At 46.3% G+C, this 23,519-nt stretch overlaps 1 protein-coding gene across 3 annotated transcripts in view; it reads left to right on the top strand.

Annotated features, from left to right (window-relative positions):
• SIPA1L1 (signal induced proliferation associated 1 like 1) overlaps window positions 1-23,519 on the top strand; it is a 250,841-nt gene that overhangs the window by 180,431 nt on the left and 46,891 nt on the right. For all 3 annotated transcript variants that reach the window (XM_064143298.1, XM_064143279.1, XM_064143287.1), the window contains 3 exons: window positions 4,273-4,849; window positions 7,669-7,943; window positions 13,853-14,131. In XM_064143298.1, coding sequence (XP_063999368.1) covers window positions 4,273-4,849; window positions 7,669-7,943; window positions 13,853-14,131 — 1,131 coding nt within the window. The remainder of the gene's footprint in view (window positions 1-4,272; window positions 4,850-7,668; window positions 7,944-13,852; window positions 14,132-23,519) is intronic.

Raw genomic sequence — 23,519 nt, 5'->3', positions numbered from 1 at the left:
AAAGGAGGCTGTAGCCAGGTGGGGTTGGGCTCTTCTGCCAGGCAACCAGCAACAGAACAAGGGACACAGCCTCAAGATGCACCAGGGGACATATGGGCTGGATGTTAGGAGGAAGTTGTTGTCAGAGAGAGTGATTGGCATTGGAATGGGCTGCCCAGGAAGGTGGTGGAGGCACCGTGCCTGGAGGTGTCCAAGCAAAGCCTGGCTGGGGCACTTAGTACCATAGCCTAGTGGATTGGATAGGGCTGAGTGCTAGGATGGACTGGGTGAGCTTGGAGGTCTCTTCCAACCTGGTTGATTCCATGGTTCTATATGTACACACATACACACATCCCCTTCAGGCATTTAGGAATGGAACTTCTGTTCTCACTTCCTTTTTAGTTTCTTCTGTAAGACTATGCTCAAAGGGTATTTCTGTCTTGATTCATTATGAATCCACTCACACTGTGAGGGTGACAAAACACTGGAACAGGCTGCCCAAGGAGGTTGTGGAGTCTCCCTCTCTGGAGGTACTCAAAATCTGCCTTGATGCATTCCTGTCTGATCCGGTGTAAGTAATCCTGCTCTGGTCGGGGGGGCTGGACTGGATGAGCTTTCGAGGTCCCTTCCAGCCCCTGTGATTCTGTGAATCCATGTTTTGTTTGGCTGATTTGAGCATCTGAGCTTATGTTTCATGTTTTTAAATGAAGACAGTGAAGAAGTATGACCAGCCTTTCAGAAAGGAAATGTTTTTGTCTTGAAATACCTTCATTTCTTACTCATTTCAATCCAACAAAGACATTTCCCAACATTAAATAGCAAAAAAAGTTTAGTCCAACCTTAAAGTCAACAGGATTACAACAGAAAATGGTACCTCATAGTAATGTGCAATAATGAATTGCAAGATGAGATTTCTGTTTAGCAGAAACATTTGAACAAGATTGAAAGCATACAGAAATAATGGGTTTGAGTTACAACTTTTTATGGTCAGTGAAACTTTTTACCTTGAAGTCTTAATGTACTTTCATTGCTGATTTTTGATTGATCTCAGCAAACTTTTATAAGACTTCTTTATTAAAAACATGAAGTGTCAGAATAATGGATTTGGAGATGTTATCTTGATATGAAATAACCTAAATCTTAGAATTAACTCATCTGTGCTGAAATGTGTGCGTTCACCTAAGGGTCCTATTCAGTCAAGTGCTTGCAGGAAGAGCTAAGACTACAGTGTCTGAGCTGGGGTACCCATGTTTTATAAGTAACTATTTTAAGGTTTAAAGGCTTTTCTCTCCCAAGAAGTTTTTGATAAAGCTCACACAGCATTTCTGGAACTAGTGCTGAGCTTCATGCATGTATTAAACTCTTCCTGCAGAAGGCACATTTGTGTTGATCCTCACTTTAAGGCAGCTTCTTGACAAATTCCACTACTACATAATTTATGTGGACATAGCTTGTTCTTAACTTTTTAGACATATGTTTCAGCTCTTACTCAGTACTGAAACTGATTTTGATGTGGAAGTAAGAAATAAATCCGCAAGGGCTGTGAATACATTTTCCATTTGAATTGAGTATTACAAACCCAGAGAAAGATCTGCTTTTGGTTATTATTTTAAATACTGTGACTGCATATTTTCAATGTCTGTGTTTTAAAAAGGCATGGGAAAGATTTATACTTGCTACATGCTACACTGTAATAATTTAAACTATTTCAGGGTTCTATTTCTGACCTTCACACATCTGAATCACTGTCATTTTTTAAGTGTTCACAACCTTGGGGTACTGGTAGGTAGTAGCTGAGCATGAGCCAGCAGTGTGCCCAGGTGGCCAAGAGAGACAATGGCATCCTGGCCTGGATCTGTTATTCTTCCCCTATACTCAGCACTGGGCAGGCCACACCTTGAGTGCTGTGTCCAGTTCTAGGCTCCTCAATTCAAGAGAGATGCTGAGGTACTGGAAGGTGTCCAGAGAAGGGCAACGAAGCTGGTGAGAGGCCTGGAGCAGAGCCCTGTGAGGAGAGGCTGAGGGAGCTGGGGGTGTGCAGCCTGCAGAAGAGGAGGCTCAGGGCAGACCTTATTGCTGTCTGCAACTCCCTGAAGGGAGGTTGTAGCCAGGTGGGGTTTGTCTCTTCTGCTAGGCAACCAGCAACAGAACAAGGGGACACAGTCTCAAGCTGTGCCAGGGGAGGTCTAGGCTGGAAGTTAGGAGGAAGTTGTTGTCAGAGAGAGTGATTGGCATTGGAATGGGCTGCCCAGGGAGGTGGTGGAGTCACCATCCCTGGAGGTGTCCAAGCAAAGCCTGGCTGGGGCACTTAGTGCCATAGCCTAGTGGATTGGATAGGGCTGGGTGCTAGGTTGGACTCGGTGAGCTTGGAGGTCTCTTCCAACCTGGTTGATTCTATGATTCTGTGGTTTCTATTAGTGAATAGAATTTGAGAATTTAGGCTTTAGTGGTGCTGCAAGGCAGGGAAAGCAGGTAGGAAAAAAAAAAAGGTTAAGTGTTAATGTTCATTTTGTTACAGGAGCCTGCCAGAGCTTTCTGTCTTTAAAATTAATATCCTTTCAGTTTTTGTCTTCTCAGTGCAAACACTTGATAAAAATGTATAGAATTCCATTATGTAAAGGCTTTGTAGGAAACTTTAAAGAGTAAGTTTGACCTCTTCCACTCAATTATTTGGAACAGTTTCATAGATTCATAATTCTAGACAAAACAGGAAGCCATCTAGCATAAAAATGTACTGGAATTTATGTTTAAAACTATATAAAAGGAATAAAATCAAGCAATGTCTTGGCCAGTGGTTCTTGCTCCCAGCTAAGATAAACAGTATTTCCAGTGTCCTTGTCTGTCAGTAGTGTTCACTTGTAAAAACTTCTGCAGCATATGTTAAAGATAAAATTCTTATCTGTGTGATTCATGATATTGAGAACTTAATCAGACTATCACTGGTCATTTTTCATTGCATCCAGTAATCATGTTTTAACACTTAGGCTTCAATAGCTCCAAGTGCCAGGTGCTGCACTTTGGCTACAACAACCCCATGCAGAGATACAGGCTGGGGTCGGAGTGGCTGGAGAGCAGCCAGACAGAGAGGGATCTGGGGGTGCTGATTGATACCCCCCTGAACATGAGCCAGCAGTGTGCCCAGGTGGCCAAGAGAGCCAGTGGCATCCTGGCCTGCATCAGCAATGGTGTGGTCAGCAGGAGCAGGGAGGTCATTCTGCCCCTGTACTCTGCACTGGTTAGACCACACCTTGAGTGCTGTGTTCAGTTCTGGGCCCCCCAGTTTAGGAGGGACATTGAGATGCTTGAGCGTGTCCAGAGAAGGGCGACGAGGCTGGGGAGAGGCCTTGAGCACAGCCCTACGAGGAGAGGCTGAGGGAGCTGGGATTGTTTAGCCTGGAGAAGAGGAGGTTCAGGGGTGACCTTATTGCTGTCTGCAACTACCTGAAGGGTGGTTGTGGCCAGGAGGAGGTTGCTCTCTTCTCTCAGGTGGCCAGCACCAGAACGAGAGGACACAGCCTCAGGCTGCGCCAGGGGAAATTTAGGCTGGAGGTGAGGAGAAAGTTCTTCACTGAGAGAGTCATTGGACACTGGAATGGGCTGCCCGGGGAGGTGGTGGAGTCGCCGTCCCTGGAGCTGTTCAAGGCAGGATTGGACATGGCACTTGGTGCCATGGTCTAGCCTTGAGCTCTGTGGTAAAGGGTTGGACTTGATGATCTGTGAGGTCTCTTCCAACCTTGGTGATGCTGTGATACTGTGATCTCTTAGTCACAGACCCTTGAGGACCACTGAAGATGGTCACGAGCCAGATGATTGTGCCATAAGCACCCCTCATTGAATGCTTGTAGATGTACTGGCATACGTTGGAAGAAAATAGAACAGTCAGTATCAGGTGCCAGAAAATAATATTGAAAGCAACAACAAAAACAATCTAGCCATCAAAGCCAAGTAGAGAAATACAGCACCTCCCCACCCCAAACCAGAAGAAGTCCCTCTGCAGGACTCTCCTACCCTCCAACAGTTCCACATCTGCTTCTAGCTTGGTATCATCTGCGGACTTACTGATGCTGGACTCAGTCCCCTGGTCCAGTTCATTGATAAAAGATATTGAACAGGACTGGGCTCAAATACTCGTGTGTTGTATATACACACTGGGTGCTAGGTTGGACTGGATGAGCTTGGAGGTCTCTTCCAACCTGGTTGATTCTGTGATGAAAAAAGTAATGTATTCTCTGTTAAATGTATTTAGAATGAAACACTGTGCCACTTCTTTTGGTTTTTTTTCCTTTCTCCTAGCGTTGCTGTGACAAGATCCAGAGATGTACCATCCTTTGGACCACCTATTCCAAAAGGTGTCACATTTCCTAAATCAAATGTGTTCAGGGACTTCCTTCTAGCCAAAGTCATTAATGCAGAGAATGCTGCTCACAAGTCAGAAAAGTTTCGTGCGATGGCCACCAGGACCCGCCAAGAGTACTTGAAAGATTTGGCAGAGAAGAATGTCACCAACACACCTATTGATCCTTCTGGCAAGTTCCCCTTCATCTCCCTTGCTTCAAAGAAGAAAGAAAAGTCCAAGCCTTATCCAGGAGCTGAGATCTATAGTTCTGGTGCTATTGTTTGGAGTGTCCATGCAAAAGACTACAGCAAGGGTATGGAAATCGACTGTCTCCTAGGCATCTCTAATGAGTTTGTCGTGCTCATCGAACAGGACACGAAAAGTGTGGTGTTCAACTGCTCCTGTCGAGATGTGATAGGGTGGACTTCAACAGACACAAATATCAAAATATTCTATGAAAGAGGTGAATGTGTTTCTTTGGAGAGCTTCATTGGCAACATCGATGATATCAAAGAGATTGTCAAAAGGCTGGAGGTGAGAATGTCTTCTCTTGTTTGATTTGCCTTCTTTGCTTTCTTCTCTCCTCCTGCTGTCAAGTAGGGCTTCAAGTTAAGTAACGCATGGGATTCCTAAAGCCATGCTTATCATGAAGGCAGGACTTGCCTGCTTTTATTTCTCAAAATCCAGAGTTGCTTTCACCTTTATCAGGCATCAGCCAACCTCAGTTGGTCAGGTGTGTCAAAAATGTCTCATTATGTTCTTTTAAAAAACAAAAGAATGATAGTCTTCAGATGAGTGGAGTGCTTCCACACAATTACTGAAGTACTGAAGAACATTGAAGCATTGAAGAACAAGGCCAAGTGCCAGGTCATGCACTTTGGCCACTACATCACCCATTAGCCCTACAGGCTGAGGGAGGAGTGGCTGGAGAGCTGCCTGGCAGGAAAGGACGTGGGGGTGTTGGTGGGCAGCAGGCTGAACATGAGCCAGCAGTGTACCCAGGTGACCAAGAAGGGCAGCAGCATCCTGGCCTGGATCAGCAGTGGTGTGAGCAGCAGGAGTAGGGAGGTGATCATGCCCTGTACTAAGTGCTCATGAGACCACACCTCAAGTATTGCATCCAGTTTTGGTCACCACAGTACAGGAGGGACATTGAGGTGCCAGAGCAGGTGCAAAGAAGGGCAACGAGGCTGGGGAGAGGTCTGCAAAATATGACCTATGAGGAGCGCCTGAGGGAGCTGGGGGTGTTTAGTCTGGAGAAGAGGAGGCTGAAAGGGGACCTTATTGCCCTCTGCAACTACCTAAAAGGAGGTTGTAGTAAGGCTGGTACTGGTCTTTTCTCCCCAATTGCTAATGCTAGGACAAGAGGAAATGGCCTCAAGTTGCATCAGGGGAGGTTCAGGTTGGCTATTGGGAGGAAGTTCTTTCCTGAGCAGGTGGTCAGGCACTGGCACAGGCTGCCCAGGGAGGTGGTGGAGTCGCCAGTCCTGGAGGTGTTTCAAAGGAGAGTGGATGTGTTTAGAATCATAGAATCAACCAGATTGGAAGAGACCTCCAAGCTCATCCAGTCCAACCTGGCACCCAACCCTGTCCAATTAACTAGACCATGGCACCAAGTGCCTCATCCAGTCTTTTCTTGAACACCTCAAGGGACAGAGCTTGAGGCTATGGTCTACTGATGAAGGATGCTGGGCGAAGATTGGACTGGATGATCCTGGTGTTCCCTTCCAACCATAGCAATTCATAGTGATTAGATGTGCTGAGGGATTTGGCTTAGTCAGCTATTTGTCAGTGTGAAATTAATGGTTGGACTCAATGATCTTGAAGGTCTTTTCCAATCTAAGAGATTCTGTGATTCTGTAAAGCATCACCTTCATTGTTTGACTTGTGTGCTTCCATTTCTCTGGTTTATAGGCTTCTTGTATCTTGTCTCAAATGAACCTGTAGGGTCTTTGAGACTGACTTACTACATTGCTTGTGAGGTGGAGTCCCCATCCCTAATGCAGACATCAGCTATTCCCTGAATGGGTGTGACAAACTAAAAATGCAGTGAATTATGACATCTGTGGGTAAAACAATTGTCCATGCCCATTCTTTATCCAGTTAAGTTATGAAAGAATGTGTTATGTTTCATGATCTTTCCTGTCATTTCACAAGTGGAGTTACATAATGACCATGAAAGAGGGAATTCCAAGTTCTATCAAATCAGTCTTGATGGTATTCATGATCACGGGGTCACAGGATGTTAGGGTTTGGAAGGGACCCAAGGACTCAAGGAGATCATTGAGTCCAACTCTCCTGCCAGAGTAGGACAATACTATCTAATACAGATCACAGAGGAACACATCCAGACAGGCCTTCAAAGGCTCCAGAGAAGGAGACTCCACAACCTCTCTGGGCAGCCTGTGCCAGTGCACTGGGACCCTTACAAGAAAGAAGTTCCCCCTTGTGTTGAGCTGGAACCTCCTGTGCTGCAGCTCACACCCATTGCTCCTTGTCCTATCCCAGGGAGCAGTGAGCAGAGCCTGTCCCACTCCTCCTTGCCAGCCCTCAGATATTTATAAACATTTATCAAATCCTCTCTAAGTCTTCTCTTCTCCAGACTAAAAAGTCCAAGTCTCTCAGCCTCTCCTCATAAGCCATGCCCTCCAATCCCTTCATCATCCTCATAGCCCTCTCCTGGACCATCTCCAGCAGATCCCTGTCCCTCTTCAACTGGGGAGCCCAAAACTGAACACAGTATTCAAGATGAGGTCTCAGCGGGGGAGAATAGAGGGGAAGGAGAACCTCCCTTGATCTGCTGGACACACTCTTCCTAATACACTCTACAATCCCATTGGCCTTCTTGGCCACAAGGGCACATTGCTGTGCCACGGGTAACTTGTTAGCCAACAGTATGATCATGGTACATAGAAGAGTTGGCTTAGACACTCATTTACTTTGCTTAGTAAGCTGCATGCCACTGCAGTATGACCAAAAGCGATCTTGGCACTTACTGAAACAGCTAGAAAGGTAAAATGGTTGATTGGTTACTGAAATGTAGAAAGTAAAGCAGAGATGCTTCTGTAACTCTGTATGTTCCTGTTGTGTTCTGCCATGTATCTTCTAAAATGTCTCTGGTTTCAGTAAGAATTTGAAAGTAGAACCCAAGTAACCAGCCTCTACTGAAAATACTGGTTTGAGCAGTGATCCATTTCAGATGATTATATACCTGGGATTGTGTTGTATATTACTTGCTCATGTCCCACCGTTGTCTTGGGAGTTGGTTGATTGTACAGAAATGGAGCCCTTAAACCTCTATTAGCCCTGAAGGTCTCCTGTGCATTAAATTCTGTCTACATTTCTCTTTGCAGCTTGTGACTAAGGGCTGTGAAACAGTGGAAATGACTCTGCGTAGGAATGGTCTGGGTCAGCTTGGTTTCCACGTGAACTATGAAGGCATCGTGGCAGACGTGGAGCCCTATGGCTACGCGTGGCAGGCTGGACTGCGGCAAGGCAGCCGCCTGGTGGAGATCTGCAAGGTGGCTGTGGCCACTCTGACCCACGAGCAAATGATCGATCTCCTCCGAACATCGGTAACAGTGAAGGTCGTCATCGTCCCTCCGTATGAGGACTGCACACCACGCAGGTATTGGCTCATAGCTGCATGTGGTCTGTCACTGTATCTTGATTGGTGGCTTCAGAGGGGAAGGAGACACCACAGAGTAAGTGTTAGCCTCCAGAACCCATGGTATATTTATAATATAGCATCCTCTCTTGTAAAGTGAAAGAGGAGGATGGGAAAAAGTGCCCATATTTCAGCTCCAGGCTCCATAAAATAGTCATTGAATCCCAGAGTTTAATAAAAGGTGTAAAGAACCATGGAATTTAACAAGGAGATCAAACAACTTCTTGTTGATAGTTGTGTGTTTATGATTCATCAAAACAAAGTGTACTTTTTCCTCCCTCCTTTCCCATTTGTCAGTAGTTTGCTGTGTCTGTGGATGTAATTCTTGAAAGCTGTGAACAGTCTTACATGCTTCTGCTCTCACAAAGCAGTAAGGCCCTAAATTGTAGAATCATAGAATCAGTCAGGGTTGGAAGAGGACCACAAGGAGCATCTAGTTCCAACCCCCCTGCCATGGGAAGGGATACCCTACCCTAGATTAAGCAGCGATGACAGTGTATCAAAGGTATGAACCTGGCCAGAGAGATCGCTGCAAACTGTGGTTCCTGTTGCATCTCACTTCCACCTGTATGAAGCCTGAGGCTTGTATCAATTGGAGAGCTGGGCACAGAGGAACCAAATGAGGTTCAACAAGAACAAGTGCAGAGTCCTGCACCTGGGAAGGAATAGTAAACTGCCCCAGTACAGGCTGGGAGGTGATCTGCTGGAGAGCAGCCCTGTGGGAGAGGGACCTAGGAGTGCTAGTGAGTAACAAGTTAACCGTGGCACAGCAATGTGCCCTTGTGGCCAAGAAGGCCAATGGGATCCTGGGCTGTATTAGGAAGAGTGTGTCCAGAAGATCAAGGGAGGTTCTCCTGCCCCTCTATTCTCCTCTGCTGATACCCCATCTTGAATACTGTATTCAGTTTTAGGCTCCCCAGTTGAAGAGGGTCAGGGATCTGCTGGAGAGAGTCCAGCGGAGCACTATGACGATGATGAGGGGACTGGAGGGCATGGATTATGAGGAGAGGCTGAGGGCCCTGGGGCTGTTTAGTCTGGAGAAGAGAAGACTGAGATGGCATTTAATCAATGTTTATAAATATCTGAGGGCTGGTCAGGAGGCAGGGGGGCAGGCTCTGCAGACTTGCTCCTGGGATAGGACAAGGAGCAATGGGTGTGAGCTGCAGCATAGGAGGTTCTGCCTCAACACAAGGGGGAACTTCTTTCTTGTAAGGGTCCCAGAGCACTGGAAAAGGCTCCCCAGAGAGGTTGTGGAGTCTCCTTCTCTGGAGCCTTTGAAGGCCTGTCTGGATGTGTTCCTCTGTGATCTGTGTTAGATAGTACTGTCCTACTCTGGCAGGAGGGTTGGACTCGATGATCTCCTTGAGTCCCTTACAACCCCTAAATATCCTGTGAGCCTGTGAACTCTATCATTGCTTTTGTGGCTTTAAACTGCTCCTTGATCAGGAATAAAACAGTAACATATCCTTTTTTTCCCTAAACTGAACATGAAGTCCCTCCATTTTTTGTGAACTCACACTAAAGCTTTTTGTCATTTTTCCTTCTGCAGTTGTCTGCAGCATTCAGCCACATCAGTTAGTTTGATTCCCTTATTGCTGACATCCTGTATTAATATCTTGCAAATGCTATATGATTAAAATGGAATGATTTTTAATAAACTAAAATTGCCTGCAGGCTAGCTCAAGGTTTATGCTAGATTTGCCAAGAGCAAGCAAGCACAGTTTTTGAAGATCAATTTCAGAGTGTTCCTTGCATTCAGAACTGACAACACAATTTGCACTGCTATTTTCCTCTCAAGCAATATCTTTTGTTGTGGTGGATGGTTGGGATTGAACTTAAATGCCTGTTTATTGATATGAAATGGTCAAAGACCTTGTACTTGCATAAGAGTCCATGTTTGTTGTTGCTTTGAGCTATATTAACTCCTTATGTAACTGGTAGCAAAACAGAAGCAGAGAGGAAAGGAGTTTTCTGTCCTTTAGCTGTCAGTGGAAAATTGAATACATGTCAGGGATTAAAATGAGCAGTGGCATAAGGTCACTCATGAGGTATTTGGAAAGCTTTTGTACAGTACTTAGCAGCCTGAGCAAATGGAAAGTTGAGCTGCAATCACAGCAAAAGGATTAGGGTAGAAAAATCTGTGTGGAAAGCACAGATCCTATTATTCCTGAACTAAATTAAGTACAACCAAAGCAGGCTTAGCTTTAGTGCATCCAGACCCCATAGCAGGAGAAGAAATTACTTCACCTCTTGAAATACTGCGCTTGGCATCAGTGAGTTTTGTTGTTGTCTTCCAGTGAGCAAATGTTCGCGGTGGATTATTGCATAGTTATACAATTTCATAAAGCAGCTCTTTATCCTGCTTGCTGTATCCAGAATCATTAAGGTTTAGGAATCACATCTGGAATCTGTAGGTAACCTACATACATTGCTAGAGGTTTGCCTTCAGTCTTTGCACAAAGCAGTTTCTCTTCCAAAATTGGAGTCCTTCCGTTACGTCCTCTGGAGGTTATTTAGTATTTCAAGTACAGTAACTTCTACAGACCATAGCTGAAAAGAGGATCAGTTCTGCTTGGTACAGTGCATTGATAGGAGAGGCTGCCTCCATCCTAATAAGTTGATGGGCATGAGGTTGGAGGAAGAGAAGAATGCAGTTAGATAAGTTGACTTGCCAACGGCATACGCAGAAGGTCAGAGGCAGCCACAAAAATGCATCCAAAAGCCCTGATTCAGGGTCTAATGCAGGCCTTGTTGTGGCTGTATCACTGCGCGAAGATGCTCATTAAAACATTGCCACTGAACTCATTTAGAGGGCTGATTGCTGACCTTGAAGTGAAGCAAGAAGAAATGTGTATTCTTGCTTCATAAACTGTAGCTATGTAATAAAGAGAGAAACCCAGGCTGCTGAAGTATATAATCACTACAGAAAGACTAGCAGAGACATAAAATATGAAGACAAGAGGCAAAAACAAAGATATCAAAATTCCAGTTAGGTTGTGAGTGAACTTTGGAAACAAAGCTCCTGATTGTCCTCATATACTATGCAGTGGTTCATGTCAAAGAAAGGCCTGAGAGCAGACAAACACTTCATTTCAGCTGAAGCTGATGTCAGGAGTACATCTCATGCCTTCCAACTGCTAGTTTAATTTGCAGGTCAAGACTAGAGAGTAGGGTGGACCACAGTAAAACCACAAAGTACAGGTATTGTGGACAGCAAGTTCTCAGCACCAGTTCTTCACTTTGCTGCTATTAGACTGTACAGCTTGCTAAGGTCAGCACAGATCACAGGTTACCTGCTCTGGTTTGTGGTTTAGCTAGGAAGAGATAGTGCTGTTTCTCAGCACTAACGGTGGAATCACTTAGAGGAAAAGCCAGTAGAAAATCCTGCACTGATTGCTTATTTTTCCCTCCCAGTAGACAATGATGTGTGTACATTAACAAAACAATGCCAATAACAGAATTACATTAATAGAGTTTTATACATCTGTCAAGAAAAACACCAAATCATTCTCACTGAAGGTGAAAGTCACATCTGCTTTCCAAATCTCTCATTCTGAATGTATGCTGCCTAAGTTTGTCCTGTGCCCTTGTACTGCTCTGCTGAGGCCACACCTCAAGTATTGTGTTCAGTTTTGGGCACCTCATTACAAGAGGGATGTGGAGGTGCTGGAGCGAGTGCAGAGGAGGGCAAGGAAGCTGGGGAAGGGCCTGGAGAATAAGTCTTATGAGGAGCGACTGAAGGAGCAGGGTATGGTCAGTTTGAAAGAGAGGAGGCTGAGAGGAGACCTCAGGGCTGTCTGCAGCTACCTGAAAGGACGTTGTGGAGAGGCTGCTGCTGGGCTCTGCTCACAGGTAAACAGCGACAGAACAAGAGGGAATGGCCTCAAGCTGTGACTGGGTAGGTTCAGACTAGGTATTGGGGAACATTTGTTCACAGCAAGAGTGGTCAGGCACTGGAATGAGCTGCCCAGGGAGATGGTTGAGTCACCAACCCTGGATGTGTTTAAGGTTGTTTGGATGTGGTGCTTGGGGATATGACTTAAGGTGAACCTTGTAGAGTAGGGTTCTAGGTTGGGCTTGGTGCTCCCGAGGGGCTTTGCCAACCAGAATCTTTGTGTGATTCTGTGGACCACGTTAGCTGGAGTCCTGTTTTGCTCCAACTTGTGTGGTGTTCTGTCCCTGTACATGCTCAGGAAGCAATGGGCATCTCTTGGACTCGGCATGCACAATTTTTAGCAAGTGGTTTTGTTCTGGTAAAGTGCAAGTTCATCAACTGAGGTACTGCAAGCCTTTGAAAGCGAAGTGGAATGCATTATTTCTTGGGAGTGTTGTCTTTGCATGAGTGTCTGTGCATCAGAAAGGTTTATCTCAAAAAACATTTCACCTCTCATTTGTCTGGGTGCAAGTAAGCATGCTAGTTTGAGCCTAGCTGGGATATTTTGGTGAGAAGAATTATATGATAGGCTGTGAAAAGGAAACAATGGTGATGTCTGCTGCACTCAGAGGCTTGCTGACATGTATAAAAACAAGAACATAGGTAAGAGAGTGGCTCTCTGGGCTCTGAGGCTGCGTGAACTTTTCTCTCTAACGTATCTTGCTGTCTGACTAATCCTTCTGCTTCCTAACTCTCCTGGCCAACCCTCCAAACTCACCTGGAATGTAAGGCAAAGTCTGGGGTAGGGTAGAGGGGTGGGGAGAAGGTGGAAGTGTGGTTGGGAGCCCCTCCTGGGGATTCTGGTTTCTGGGAGGGCTGCTGTGTTTCTGTGTTACTTTTTAACTTGCATATCTCTGTATATATATTGTAAATACCTGCTTGTATATTGTGCTAAGCTGTAAATATAAAGCTTCATTCAATTTCCAGATTGACTGAGCCTAGTCTGGGTGATTTTGTTAAGTGTGGAGGGGCAGGTAACACCCAAACCATCACAGTAAGTTCTAAAGCCCTATGACCTCAAATTAGGAAGAGAAATACCATTCCAGCAGATTTCTAACCCAGTAATCAGCTGAAGAGTATTTCATAGAATCACAGAATCAGTCAGGGTTGGAAGGGACCACAAGGATCATCTAGTTCCAACCCCCCCTGCCGTGGGCAGGGACACCCTACCCTAGATCAAGCTGGCCACAGCCTCATTCAGCTTCCTCCCAAAGACCTCCAGGAATGGGGCCTCAACCACCTCCCTGGGCAACCCATTCCAGCCTCTCACCACTCTCATGCTCAACAACTTCCTCCTCACATTCAGCCTGAACATACTGATTTCCAGCTTCACTCCATTCCCCCTAATCCTGTCACTTCCTGATATCCTGAAAAGTCCTTCCCCATTTTTTTTGTAGGCCCCCTTCAGATACTGAAAGGCCACAAGAAGGTCACCTGGGAGCCTCCTCTTCCCCATACTGAACAGCCCCAACTCTTTCAGTCTGTGCTCACAGCAGAGCTGCTGCAGCCCTCTGAGCATCCTCCTGGCCTTGCTCTGGACACACTCCAGCATCTCCACATCCCTCTCATAATGGGGGCTCCAGAACTGGATACTGCAGGTGGGGTCTCAGCAGAGCGGAGTAGAGGGGGAGAATCACCTTCCTCAACCTGCTGCCCACAGTTCTCCTGCTGCAGCCCAGGCTCTGCTTGGCTTTCTGGGCTGCAAGTGCACACTGCTGGCTCATGTTGAGCTTCTCATCCACCAGCACACCCAAGTCCCTCCTCTCAGGGCTGCTCTCCAGCCATATTTGTTAAATATATATTTGTAATAGGCATAATAATATATTTTACATGTTTCTAGAGTTAATTCAGCTTCTGTCTTCAGATTTGCATCCTTGTGAACAGGATTTATTTATTGTATCTTTGATAGCAGCATGTTGAATTTCTTCATTTGCAGGAGTTCTTCAGAAAACTACCGGATGCCAGTGATGGAGTACAAAGTGAACGAAGGCATGTCCTATGAATTCAAATTTCCCTTCAGAAACAACAACAAGTGGCAGCGAAGTGCAAGCAAAGGACAGGCACCTCACGTGGCTCAGGTACCATCCCAAATGCAAAGTCCAGTAACATCTAGGATTGGCTCTGGGAAAGGAGAAGGGAAAATGCCGCCCCCAGAACGAGCAGCCAACATCCCCCGCAGCATCTCTAGTGATGGTCGCCCGCTGGAGAGCCGGAGGTAGGTGTCTTCTTCAGAAATGGCCTCTCTTGCTGCTCAGCATCTTCTCTGGGGAAAAAGCACAGCAGATTTAGTGAAGTGACTTTTGTTAATGTTGGGTTTGATTAAGCAAAGGGCAGCACAAATGTGAGCAAAACGTCAGCCAAAATGTAATGCCTTTCCTGGCACAGTCAATCACGGAATGAAGTGTTCGGTGAAGGTTAAGGCTGTGTTTCCCTGTTTCTATGTTGTAGAACTGTTGCATTGTTATAGTGAGTTACAAATGAAGTTTTAGATGTTTCTGCAACAATTAAAATGTTTAGTTTGTTCATAGGCCTGCTAGGATTGCCTAAAGCTCCCAAGGCAGAATTAGCATCTAACAGGGTGTTCAGCAGAATTCTGACCATCATGGAAAGGAAGGCCAATGGGATCGTAGGGTGTATTAGGAAGAGTGTTTCCAGCAGACCAAAGGAGGTTCTCCTTCCCCTCTATTCTCCCCTGCTGAGACCTCATCTTGAATACTGCCTTCAGTTTTGGGCTCCCCCATTGAAGAGGGACAGGGATCTGCTGGAGAGTCCCATGGAGGGCTATTAACATGATGAGGGGACTGGAGGGCACTGCCTGATGAGGAGAGGCTGAGAGACTTGGGACTTTTTAGTCTGGAGAAGAGAAGACTTAGAGAGGATTTGATAAATGTTTATAAATATCTGAGGGCTGGCAAGGAGGAGTGGGACAAGCTCTGCTCACTGCTCCCTGGGATAGGACAAGGAGCAATGGGTGTGAGCTGCAGCGCAGGAGGTTCCAGCTCAACACAAGGGGGAACTTCTTTCTTGTAAGGGTCCCAGTGCACTGGCACAGGCTGCCCAGAGAGGTTGTGGGCTTTCCTTCCTTGGAGCCTTGGAAGGCCTGTCTGGATGTGTTCCTCTGTGATCTGTATTAGATAGTATTATCCTACTCTGGAAGGAGGGTTGGACTCGATGATCTCCTTGAGTCCCTTCCAATCCCTAACATCCTGTGAGCCTGTAATTCTGACCATCATGGAGAGGAAATTTAACCATTTGGGGAGTTTTCACACTTTTTGGCTAGAGAAGAGAGTGGTTTAAGTTTGCATTTCTCCAGGGTGTTCTGGGGGTTTTTGTTTTGTTTTTTCTACACCAGAAAGTGATTATTATGAAGATAGAAGTATCAGGCACATCCTGTCACAGCATTTTCATTCTTTCAGGGAAAAAAGACTATTTCATAGTATTCAAATGAGCTGTCATTGTTCTGATTATCTACACAAATCTTCCACTGTCTCTGTACTTAAAAAGAGATCTGTTGAGGAAAACTTTCCTAGCTTGTATTTCTTATTTTGGACAATCCTTTTTTTTTTTGAATGGAAATAAAGCTGTAGAGAGATTCTGATCATGCTTTATGTTGCTGAAAAATGTACAGTTGTGGAAATAAGATACATACTGTAGAAAATAGTGAAAGAGTTCATAGAGTTGAGGCTGTTCAGCGTGGAGAAAGAAGGCTCCAGAGAGACCATATAGTGGCCTGAAAGTGGCTTACAAGAAAGCTGGGAAGTGCATTTTTACAAGGGTTTTTACTGGTAGGATGAGAGGGAATGGGTGAAGCCTGAGGAGGAGAAGATTTAGACTAGATATTAGGAAAATTTCTTTGCAGTGAAGGTGGTGAGATGCTGGAAAAGGTTCCCCAGGGAGGTTGTGGATGTGCCCTTCCTGGAGGTGTTCAAGGCTGAGTTGGATGAAGCCTTGAGCAACCTGGTCTAGTGGAAGGTGTCCCTGCCCATGGCAGGGGGGTTGGAAATAGATGATCTTTATTGTCAGTTCAACCCCAAACCATTCTATGAATCTGTGAATTAAAGCATGTCTTACATCCTGAAGAACTGGGAATATGAATAAATGATCAAAGGTGATGCAGCCAAGACCAAGAAACTACCAAGGTGGACTTGAAACTTAGAATCATAGAATTAGTCAGGGTTGGAAGGGACCACAAGGATTATGTAGTTCCAACCCCCCTACCATGGGCAGGGACACCCTACCCTAGATCAAGCTGGCCAGAGCTTCATCCAACCTGGCCTTAAACACCTCCAAGCATGGGACCTCAACCATCTCCCTGGGCAACTTATTCCAGCCTCTCACCACTCTCATGCTGAACAACTTCCTCCTCGCCTCCACTCTGATCTCCCCAGCTCCAGCTTTGTTCCATTCCCCCTAGTCCTGTCACTACCTCATAGCCTAAAAAGTCCCTTCCCAGCTTTTTTGTAGCCCACTTCAGATACTGGAAGGCCACAAGGAGGTCACCTGGGAGCCTCCTCTTCTCCAGACTGAACAGCCCTAACTCCTTCAGTCTGTCCTCACAGCAGAGCTGATGCAGCCCTCTGAGCATCCTCCTGGCCCTTCTCTGGACACGCTCCAACACGTCCACATCCTTACAGTAGTTAGTAAGGACTTAAATTTCTTTCTTCTTCATCAAACACTACAGTACTTGTGTGCTGGAGCTGATTAGAGAACATGTCCACTCACCTTGTAGCTTTCTGTAAGTTCAGTATCTGTGTACTTAAATCTTCCATCAGTGTGAATTGCAAAAGAAAATTTGCAGCAGCAGAAGCACTAATACTTCACAGACAACCTGATAACATTGTCTGTGGAAAACTCTGCAAAAGGCAGTGAGACACTGGACTTAATCTCTCTAATGGTACATTTGGCCAACATAAACATTGCTTGGCTTCAGGCCATGTCTGCAAGTCAGGCAGATGCTGAGTTTGAAGGAGTAGGAGTTGGGGCGTGGGGTGGTTTTTTTGCTTAGTGCTTTGTAATTATGGAAGGCATAGCAATACCTGAGCAAAGTTTAAAGCAGTGGCAGAAGGTAAGATTCAGTTGAGTTGCTGCTTGTTTTTTTTCTGATGCTTCCATCTCATCATGGTATTAACTTAAAAGAATTTTGGGTAGAGACTCAAGTTGACTGTTCCATGAGTCCTGCTACGGACAGTGAGCCCTTGGCTGCACCTGTGTGTTTCTTATATGTAAGATTCTGCCCAGCTAACACTGCACACTTGGATGTTTTAAGTCACTGGGTTCTTCTAGAGAAGGGGTTATGGCCTGAAAATATTTGCACAGTGAAAATAACATTTATGCATACTCAGTATTTGTTTTCCAACAGTGAAGCTTTGATTTTCCATTTCCCTCTCTTTCCAGGCACATAGCTGTTTTTTTTTCTCCTCTAGATATCCTTTTAAGTATTTTTTAATCATTATTCAAAAACTGTTCTATTGGATGTTTTTCATCCAAGTATATTATCAAAGTAGCTTTTAAGTTTGTCTGGGAATCTTTTTTGATGCTTAACAAATGTCTTCTTTCTTATCTTTCTGGTTTGCTAAACATTTTAGTCTTGGCTAGACCAAGTTTAAATATAACAGCAGCTGCATAAAGTTAACATGGTTTTGTTATTTTAGAGGAATACTAGAGGAGAAAAAAAGGAGTAGGAGAGTGGTTAAAAAAAAACAATAAGCTTATGATGCTTGAGCGTGTCCAGAGAAGGGCGACGAGGCTGGTGAGAGGCCTTGAGCACAGCCCTACGAGGAGAGGCTGAGGGAGCTGGGATTGTTTAGCCTGGAGAAGAGGAGGCTCAGGGGTGACCTTATTGCTGTCTACAACTACCTGAGGGGTGGTTGTGGCCAGGAGGAGGTTGCTCTCTTCTCTCAGGTGGCCAGCGCCAGAACGAGAGGACACAGCCTCAGGCTGCGCCAGGGGAGATTTAGGCTGGAGGTGAGGAGAAAGTTCTTCACTGAGAGAGTCATTGGACACTGGAATGGGCTGCCCGGGGAGGTGGTGGAGTCGCCGTCCCTGGAGCTGTTCAAGGCAAGACTGGACGTGGCACTTGGTGCCATGGTCTAGCCTTGAGCTCTGTGGTAAAGGGTTGGACTTGATGATCTGTGAGGTCTCTTCCAACCTTGGTGATACTGTGATACTGTCTTTTCTCTGCATGCTAAAGGAAAGCTTTGCTTTTGGGGAAGATCAGATACTTCTGTTCTTACCAGATAAATTATCTAAAAGATGAGATTTTTATAGTCTTCCTGTGATTTTTCACAGTTCCTTCCATACTCTCCCTAGCATAGAGATCATCTGTCAGGACATGCTGGAACCTATGCCTGCCTCTAGTGCAGGTAGCAGCGATGGTGCTTGCTGTCTTCTGCTCATGATGGTTCGTTTCTTTGCAGAGCCCTCAGCTGGAGAAACTGAGGACCATGGATAACCTGGTGATACAGATACTGGGATCTCTGCTGGTGGTCCCTGTGATCTGCAAAGGCCCCTGTAATTAACATGATTTCTAAATGTGACCCCACCATATACAAGATGACTATTTGAGTCTCTCCCTCTGTGCAGTATTTATGCTCTAGAGAGAAATGTTAAGGGGTTTGTAAAAAGGCACCTGCCATTGCAGGTCACTAGCAAAGCACTACAGAATCATAGAATCAACCAGGTGGGAAGAGACCTCCAAGCTCATCCAGTCCAACCTAGCACTCAACCCTACCCAATCCCCTAGACCATGGCACTAAGTGCCTCATCCAGGCTTTGCTTGAGCACCTCCAGGGATGGTGACTCCACCACCTCCCTGTGCAGCCCATTCCAATGCCAATTACTCTCGCTATGTAGATGGAAAAACTACTATTATAAATGCAGTAAATTCTGAACTATGTCTTTCTGCACAGAATTAATTAGTCCACATGGGACACTGTGTAGCCTATAACCCAGAATCAGTATCAGAGTGATATGGGAACAGGTTGCCCAGGGAGGTGGTTGAGGCCCCATCCCTGGAGGTGTTTCAGGCCAGGTTGGATGAGGCTCTGGCCAGCCTGCTGTAGGCTAGGGTGTCCCTGCCCATGGCAGGGAGGTTGGAACTGAATGATCCTTGTGGTCCCTTCCAACCCTGACTGATTCTGTGATTCTATGATGATACATTAAGGAAAAGAACTATAAATGGCACATAGGTAAAGTATGCCAGAGCTAATGTTATTTGAGATGGGATTTTAGAACTCTGTTTTACCTCCCATTTGTCAGTTTTCATTTTCTACTCGATTTCCAGTCTTTATGAAAGGTGTATGGGGAAAGGAGATAGGGATAGATAATATCTTATTAATTAATGGACTGTAATCAGCCTCAACTATAACTTGATTCACCAAACATTTGAAAAGTGTGAGCAAAGCCTGCTGGGCATGTCCACTTCAGTATGCAGTTCAGGACAGTTCTGGTTGAAACCTCAAGGCACAAACTAGAACATTTCTGATCACAGTCAATGTTTTAAACCAAATGCAGAACTGAATTGTGGCATGACTGCAGTCCAGCACTGACTGTGATTTCACAATCTGGAAATATTACAACAATATTCATTAGGACTAGTTGTAAGTCTTAACTGGGGACTTGGGAGGATGATCTTCCCCTAAAACTTCCTACTTCTTTGAATGCCACCTCTGTGTGTAGTCAGTGACAGGAGCTGGCACCATTCATTTATAGATTAATTTCTGCAGATGGAGTCTAGTTAAAACTGTTCCCATATTACATAAAAATCCTGATCTGCTGCTGCTTTGCTTGGATCAGTGATGTTTCTCCTAATATAAACAAGCAGGTGTCAATGCTCATCTTGCCACTTGTCAAGTGAGAGTTGTAGCACACAGAGTTTGAGCATTTGTTATTTTAAAGTTTGCATAACATTGTGCAAATTCAAACATACTTACACAAGATTATATATTCTGCCTTTCCCCATGGCACAAGGGCCTAGAGCTGCAGTGTGCACTTGCAGCCTGGAGGGCCAACCAGATCCTGGGCTGCATCAGGAGAAGTGTGGCCAGCAGGGTGAGGGAGACAATTCTCCCTCTCTGCTCCGCTCTGCTGAGACCCCACCTGGAGTACTGCATCCAGTTCTGGAGCCCCCATTACAAGAAGGATGTGGAGATGCTGGAGTGTGTCCAGAGAAGGGCCATGAGGATGCTCAGAGGGCTGCAGCAGCTCTGCTGTGAGGAGAGACTGAAAGAGTTGGGGCTGTTCAGTCTGGAGAAGAGGAGGCTCCCAGGTGACCTTCTTGTGGCCTTCCAGGATCTGAAGGGGGCCTCCAAAAAAGCTGGGGAAGGACTTTTCAGGATATCAAGGAGTGACAGGACTCGGGGGAATGGAGCAAAGCTGGTGGTGAGTAGGTTCAGGCTGGATGTGAGGAAGAAGTTGTTGAGCATGAGAGTGGTGAGAGGCTGGAATGGGTTGCCCAGGGAGGTGATAGAGGTCCCATGCCTGGAGGTGTTTAAGGACAGGAATCCTTAGGAATCAAAGTCAGAGTTGAGTTTTCTAGACAGAAAGTTGAGTATCTGTGTACCACATGGATCACATCAAACTTTACTTGCACTGGGGTTCATCTGCTCAGTTAACCATTATCTTAAGTTCCTTTGGCAGGTCTCATAGCCTGCCTTCAATGCCAGTACTGATTGAGGCCCCATCCCTGGAGGTGTTTAAGGCCAGGCTGAATGGGCCTCTGGCCAGCCTGATCTAGGCTAGAGTGTCCCTGCCCATGGCAGGGGGTTAGGACCTAGATGGTCCTTGTGGTCCCTTCCAACCCTGACTGATTCTGTGATTCTCTGGAAGATCAAAGGTTTATGTCTGCAGATGGCCATTTAGCCAAAATTTGGTGTTTCAGAAACACCTGAGAAGAGCCATGCTGTGTGGTGTCAGGAGCTGGTCTCCCTTGTTTGACAGTAGCCATTAGCATGGACCAGGGAAAAAGCAAAAGAAACAAGTACAGAGGAAGATTTCTTCCTTGGTCTGACAGTCTGCTGGCTGGCTGCTATTGAACGTCTGCTGGAGCTCAATGCACCTGTACCATTATGTTTAGCAATTTTGGGTGGTATCTCCTCTTCCAGGTGCCTGCTAACTGGTCTCTTGAGACATCTAGATCTCTTACTTTTTCTCTCTATCCAATATAATTCACTTTTGGAATGATAGAATCATAGAATCAACCAGGCTGGAAGAGACCTCCAAGATCATCCTGCCCAACCTAGCACCCAGCCCTGTCCAATCCACTAGACCATGGCACTAAGTGCCTCATCCAGTCTTTGCTTGAACACCTCCAGGGACAGCGACTCCACCACCTCCCTGGGCAGCCCATTCCAATGGAAATCATCTTCTCTGGCAACAACTTCCTCCTTAATATATCCAGCCTAGACTTCCCCTGGCACAACTTGAGACTGTGTCCCCTTGTTCTGTTGCTGCTTGCCTGGCAGAAGAGCCCAACCCCACCTGGCTACAGCCTCCCTTCAGGGAGTTGTAGACAGCAGTGAGCTCTGTCCTGAGCCTCCTCTTCTGCAGGCTGCACACCCCCAGCTCCCTCAGCCTCTCCTCATAGGGCTGTGCTCCAGGCCCCTCACCAGCTTCGTTGCCCTTCTCTGGACACCTTCCAGTATCTCAACATTTTTCTTGAATTGAGGAGCCCAGAACTGGACACAGCACTCAAGAGGTGGCCTGACCAGTGCTGAGTACAGGGGCAGAATAACCTCCTCTGTCCTACTGGCCACACTGTTCCTAATGAAGGCCAGGATGCCATTGGCTCTCCTGCCCACCTGGGCACACTGCTGGCTTATGTTCAGCTGCTGTCTACCAGCACCCCCAGCTGCCTCTCTGCCTGGCTGCTCTTCAGCCACTCTGTCCCCAGCCTGTAGTGCTGCTTGGGGTTGTCATGGCCAAAGTGTAGAGCCCTGCACTTGGCCTTGTTCAATCTCATCCCATTGGCCTCTGCCCACCCATCCAGCCTGGCAAGGTCCCTCTGCAGGGCTCTCCTACCCTCCAGCAGATCCACACCTGCTCCTAGCTTGGTGTCATCTGCAAACTTACTGATGCTGGACTCAATCTCCTCATCCCGATCATCAGTAAAGATATTGAACAGGACTGGGCCCAGCACTGATCCTTGGGACCTACCACTAGTGACAGCTGCCAGCTTGATGTGGCACCATTCACCACCACTCTCTGGGCCCGGCCTCCCAGCCAGTTCTTGACAGTGAATCTGTCCAAGCCACAAGCTGCTGGCTTTGCCAGGAGCTTCTTGTGGTTGCCAGTGTCATAGGCTTTGCTGAAGTCCTGATAGACTACATCCACAGCCTCCCCTATATTCAGCTTGGTAAAATTCTGTATGATTTGTGGAACCATGTATCCTGTTGGGTGTTTCATCATACAGAAGACATTCTGTACCTGAATGTCCCTCTTAATCTTTTCTTGTCACAATACATGTTCTCTGGAATCAGTGATCAAATGGAAGACAAATATTGGAGGAGGTGTAACAGTGTGATGTGAGAAGGTACCATATGCCAGCACATTGCATCTTCTGTCCCCTGAACCAGAACTGCTGATGTTCTTTTTCCTTTTTTGGATGGTTCAGTTTCCTTTTTAACACGAGAGTATTGACTCAGTGCTTTCAGGGAGCTGTCACATCTTGTGGTATAATTAGGATTGCAGAAATCAGACACATGGAAGGTAAGCATGCCAGAGTTAAGATTTACTGTGCAGTTTTATTCAGCACTCTTTGTATAACTGTATTTTCTGATACTTCCCTTGATTAAATTAGGAGAACTTCTTTTAACAGAGGACATCTGCCTCAGAGAATCATAGAATCAACCAGGTTGGAAGAGACCTCCAAGATCATCCAGTCCAACCTAGCACCCAGCCCTAGCCAATCAACTAGACCATGGCACTAAGTGCCTCATCCAGTCTTTTCTTGAAGACCCCCAGGGACGATGCCTCCACCACCTCCCTGGGCAGCCCATTCCAATGCCAATCACTCTCTCTGTGAAGAACTTCTTCCTAATATCCAGCCTATACCTACCCTGGCACAACTTGAGACTGTGTCCCCTTGTTCTATTGCTGGTTGCCTGGGAGAAGAGGCCATCCCCCACCTGGCTACAATGTCCCTTCAGGTAGTTGTAGACAGTAATAAGATCACCCCTGAGCCTCCTCTTCTCCAGGCTAAACAGGCCCAGCTCCCTCAACCTCTCCTCATAGGGTTTGTGCTCCAGGCCCCTCACCAGCTTTGTTGCCCTTCTCTGGACATGTTCCAGCACCTCAACATCTTTCTTGAATTGAGGGGCCCAGAACAGGACACAGCACTCAAGGTGTGGCCTGACCAGTGCTGAGTACAGGGGAAGAATAACCTCCCTTGTCCTACTGGCCACACTGTTCCTGATGCAGGCCAGGATGCCATTGGCTCTCTTGGCCACCTGGGCACACTGCTGGCTCATCTTCAGCTTGCTGTCTATCAGTACCCCCAGGTCCCTTTCCTCCTGGCTGCTCTCCAGCCACTCAGTCCCCAGCCTGTAGTGCTGCTTGGGGTTGTTGTAGCCAAAGTGCAGAACCCTGCACTTGGCCTTGTTAAATGT

This window comes from Pogoniulus pusillus, chromosome 1 (assembly GCF_015220805.1).
Source record: "Pogoniulus pusillus isolate bPogPus1 chromosome 1, bPogPus1.pri, whole genome shotgun sequence".
Lineage (NCBI taxonomy): Eukaryota > Metazoa > Chordata > Aves > Piciformes > Lybiidae > Pogoniulus > Pogoniulus pusillus.
This window is presented reverse-complemented; position numbering and strand designations above follow the sequence as displayed.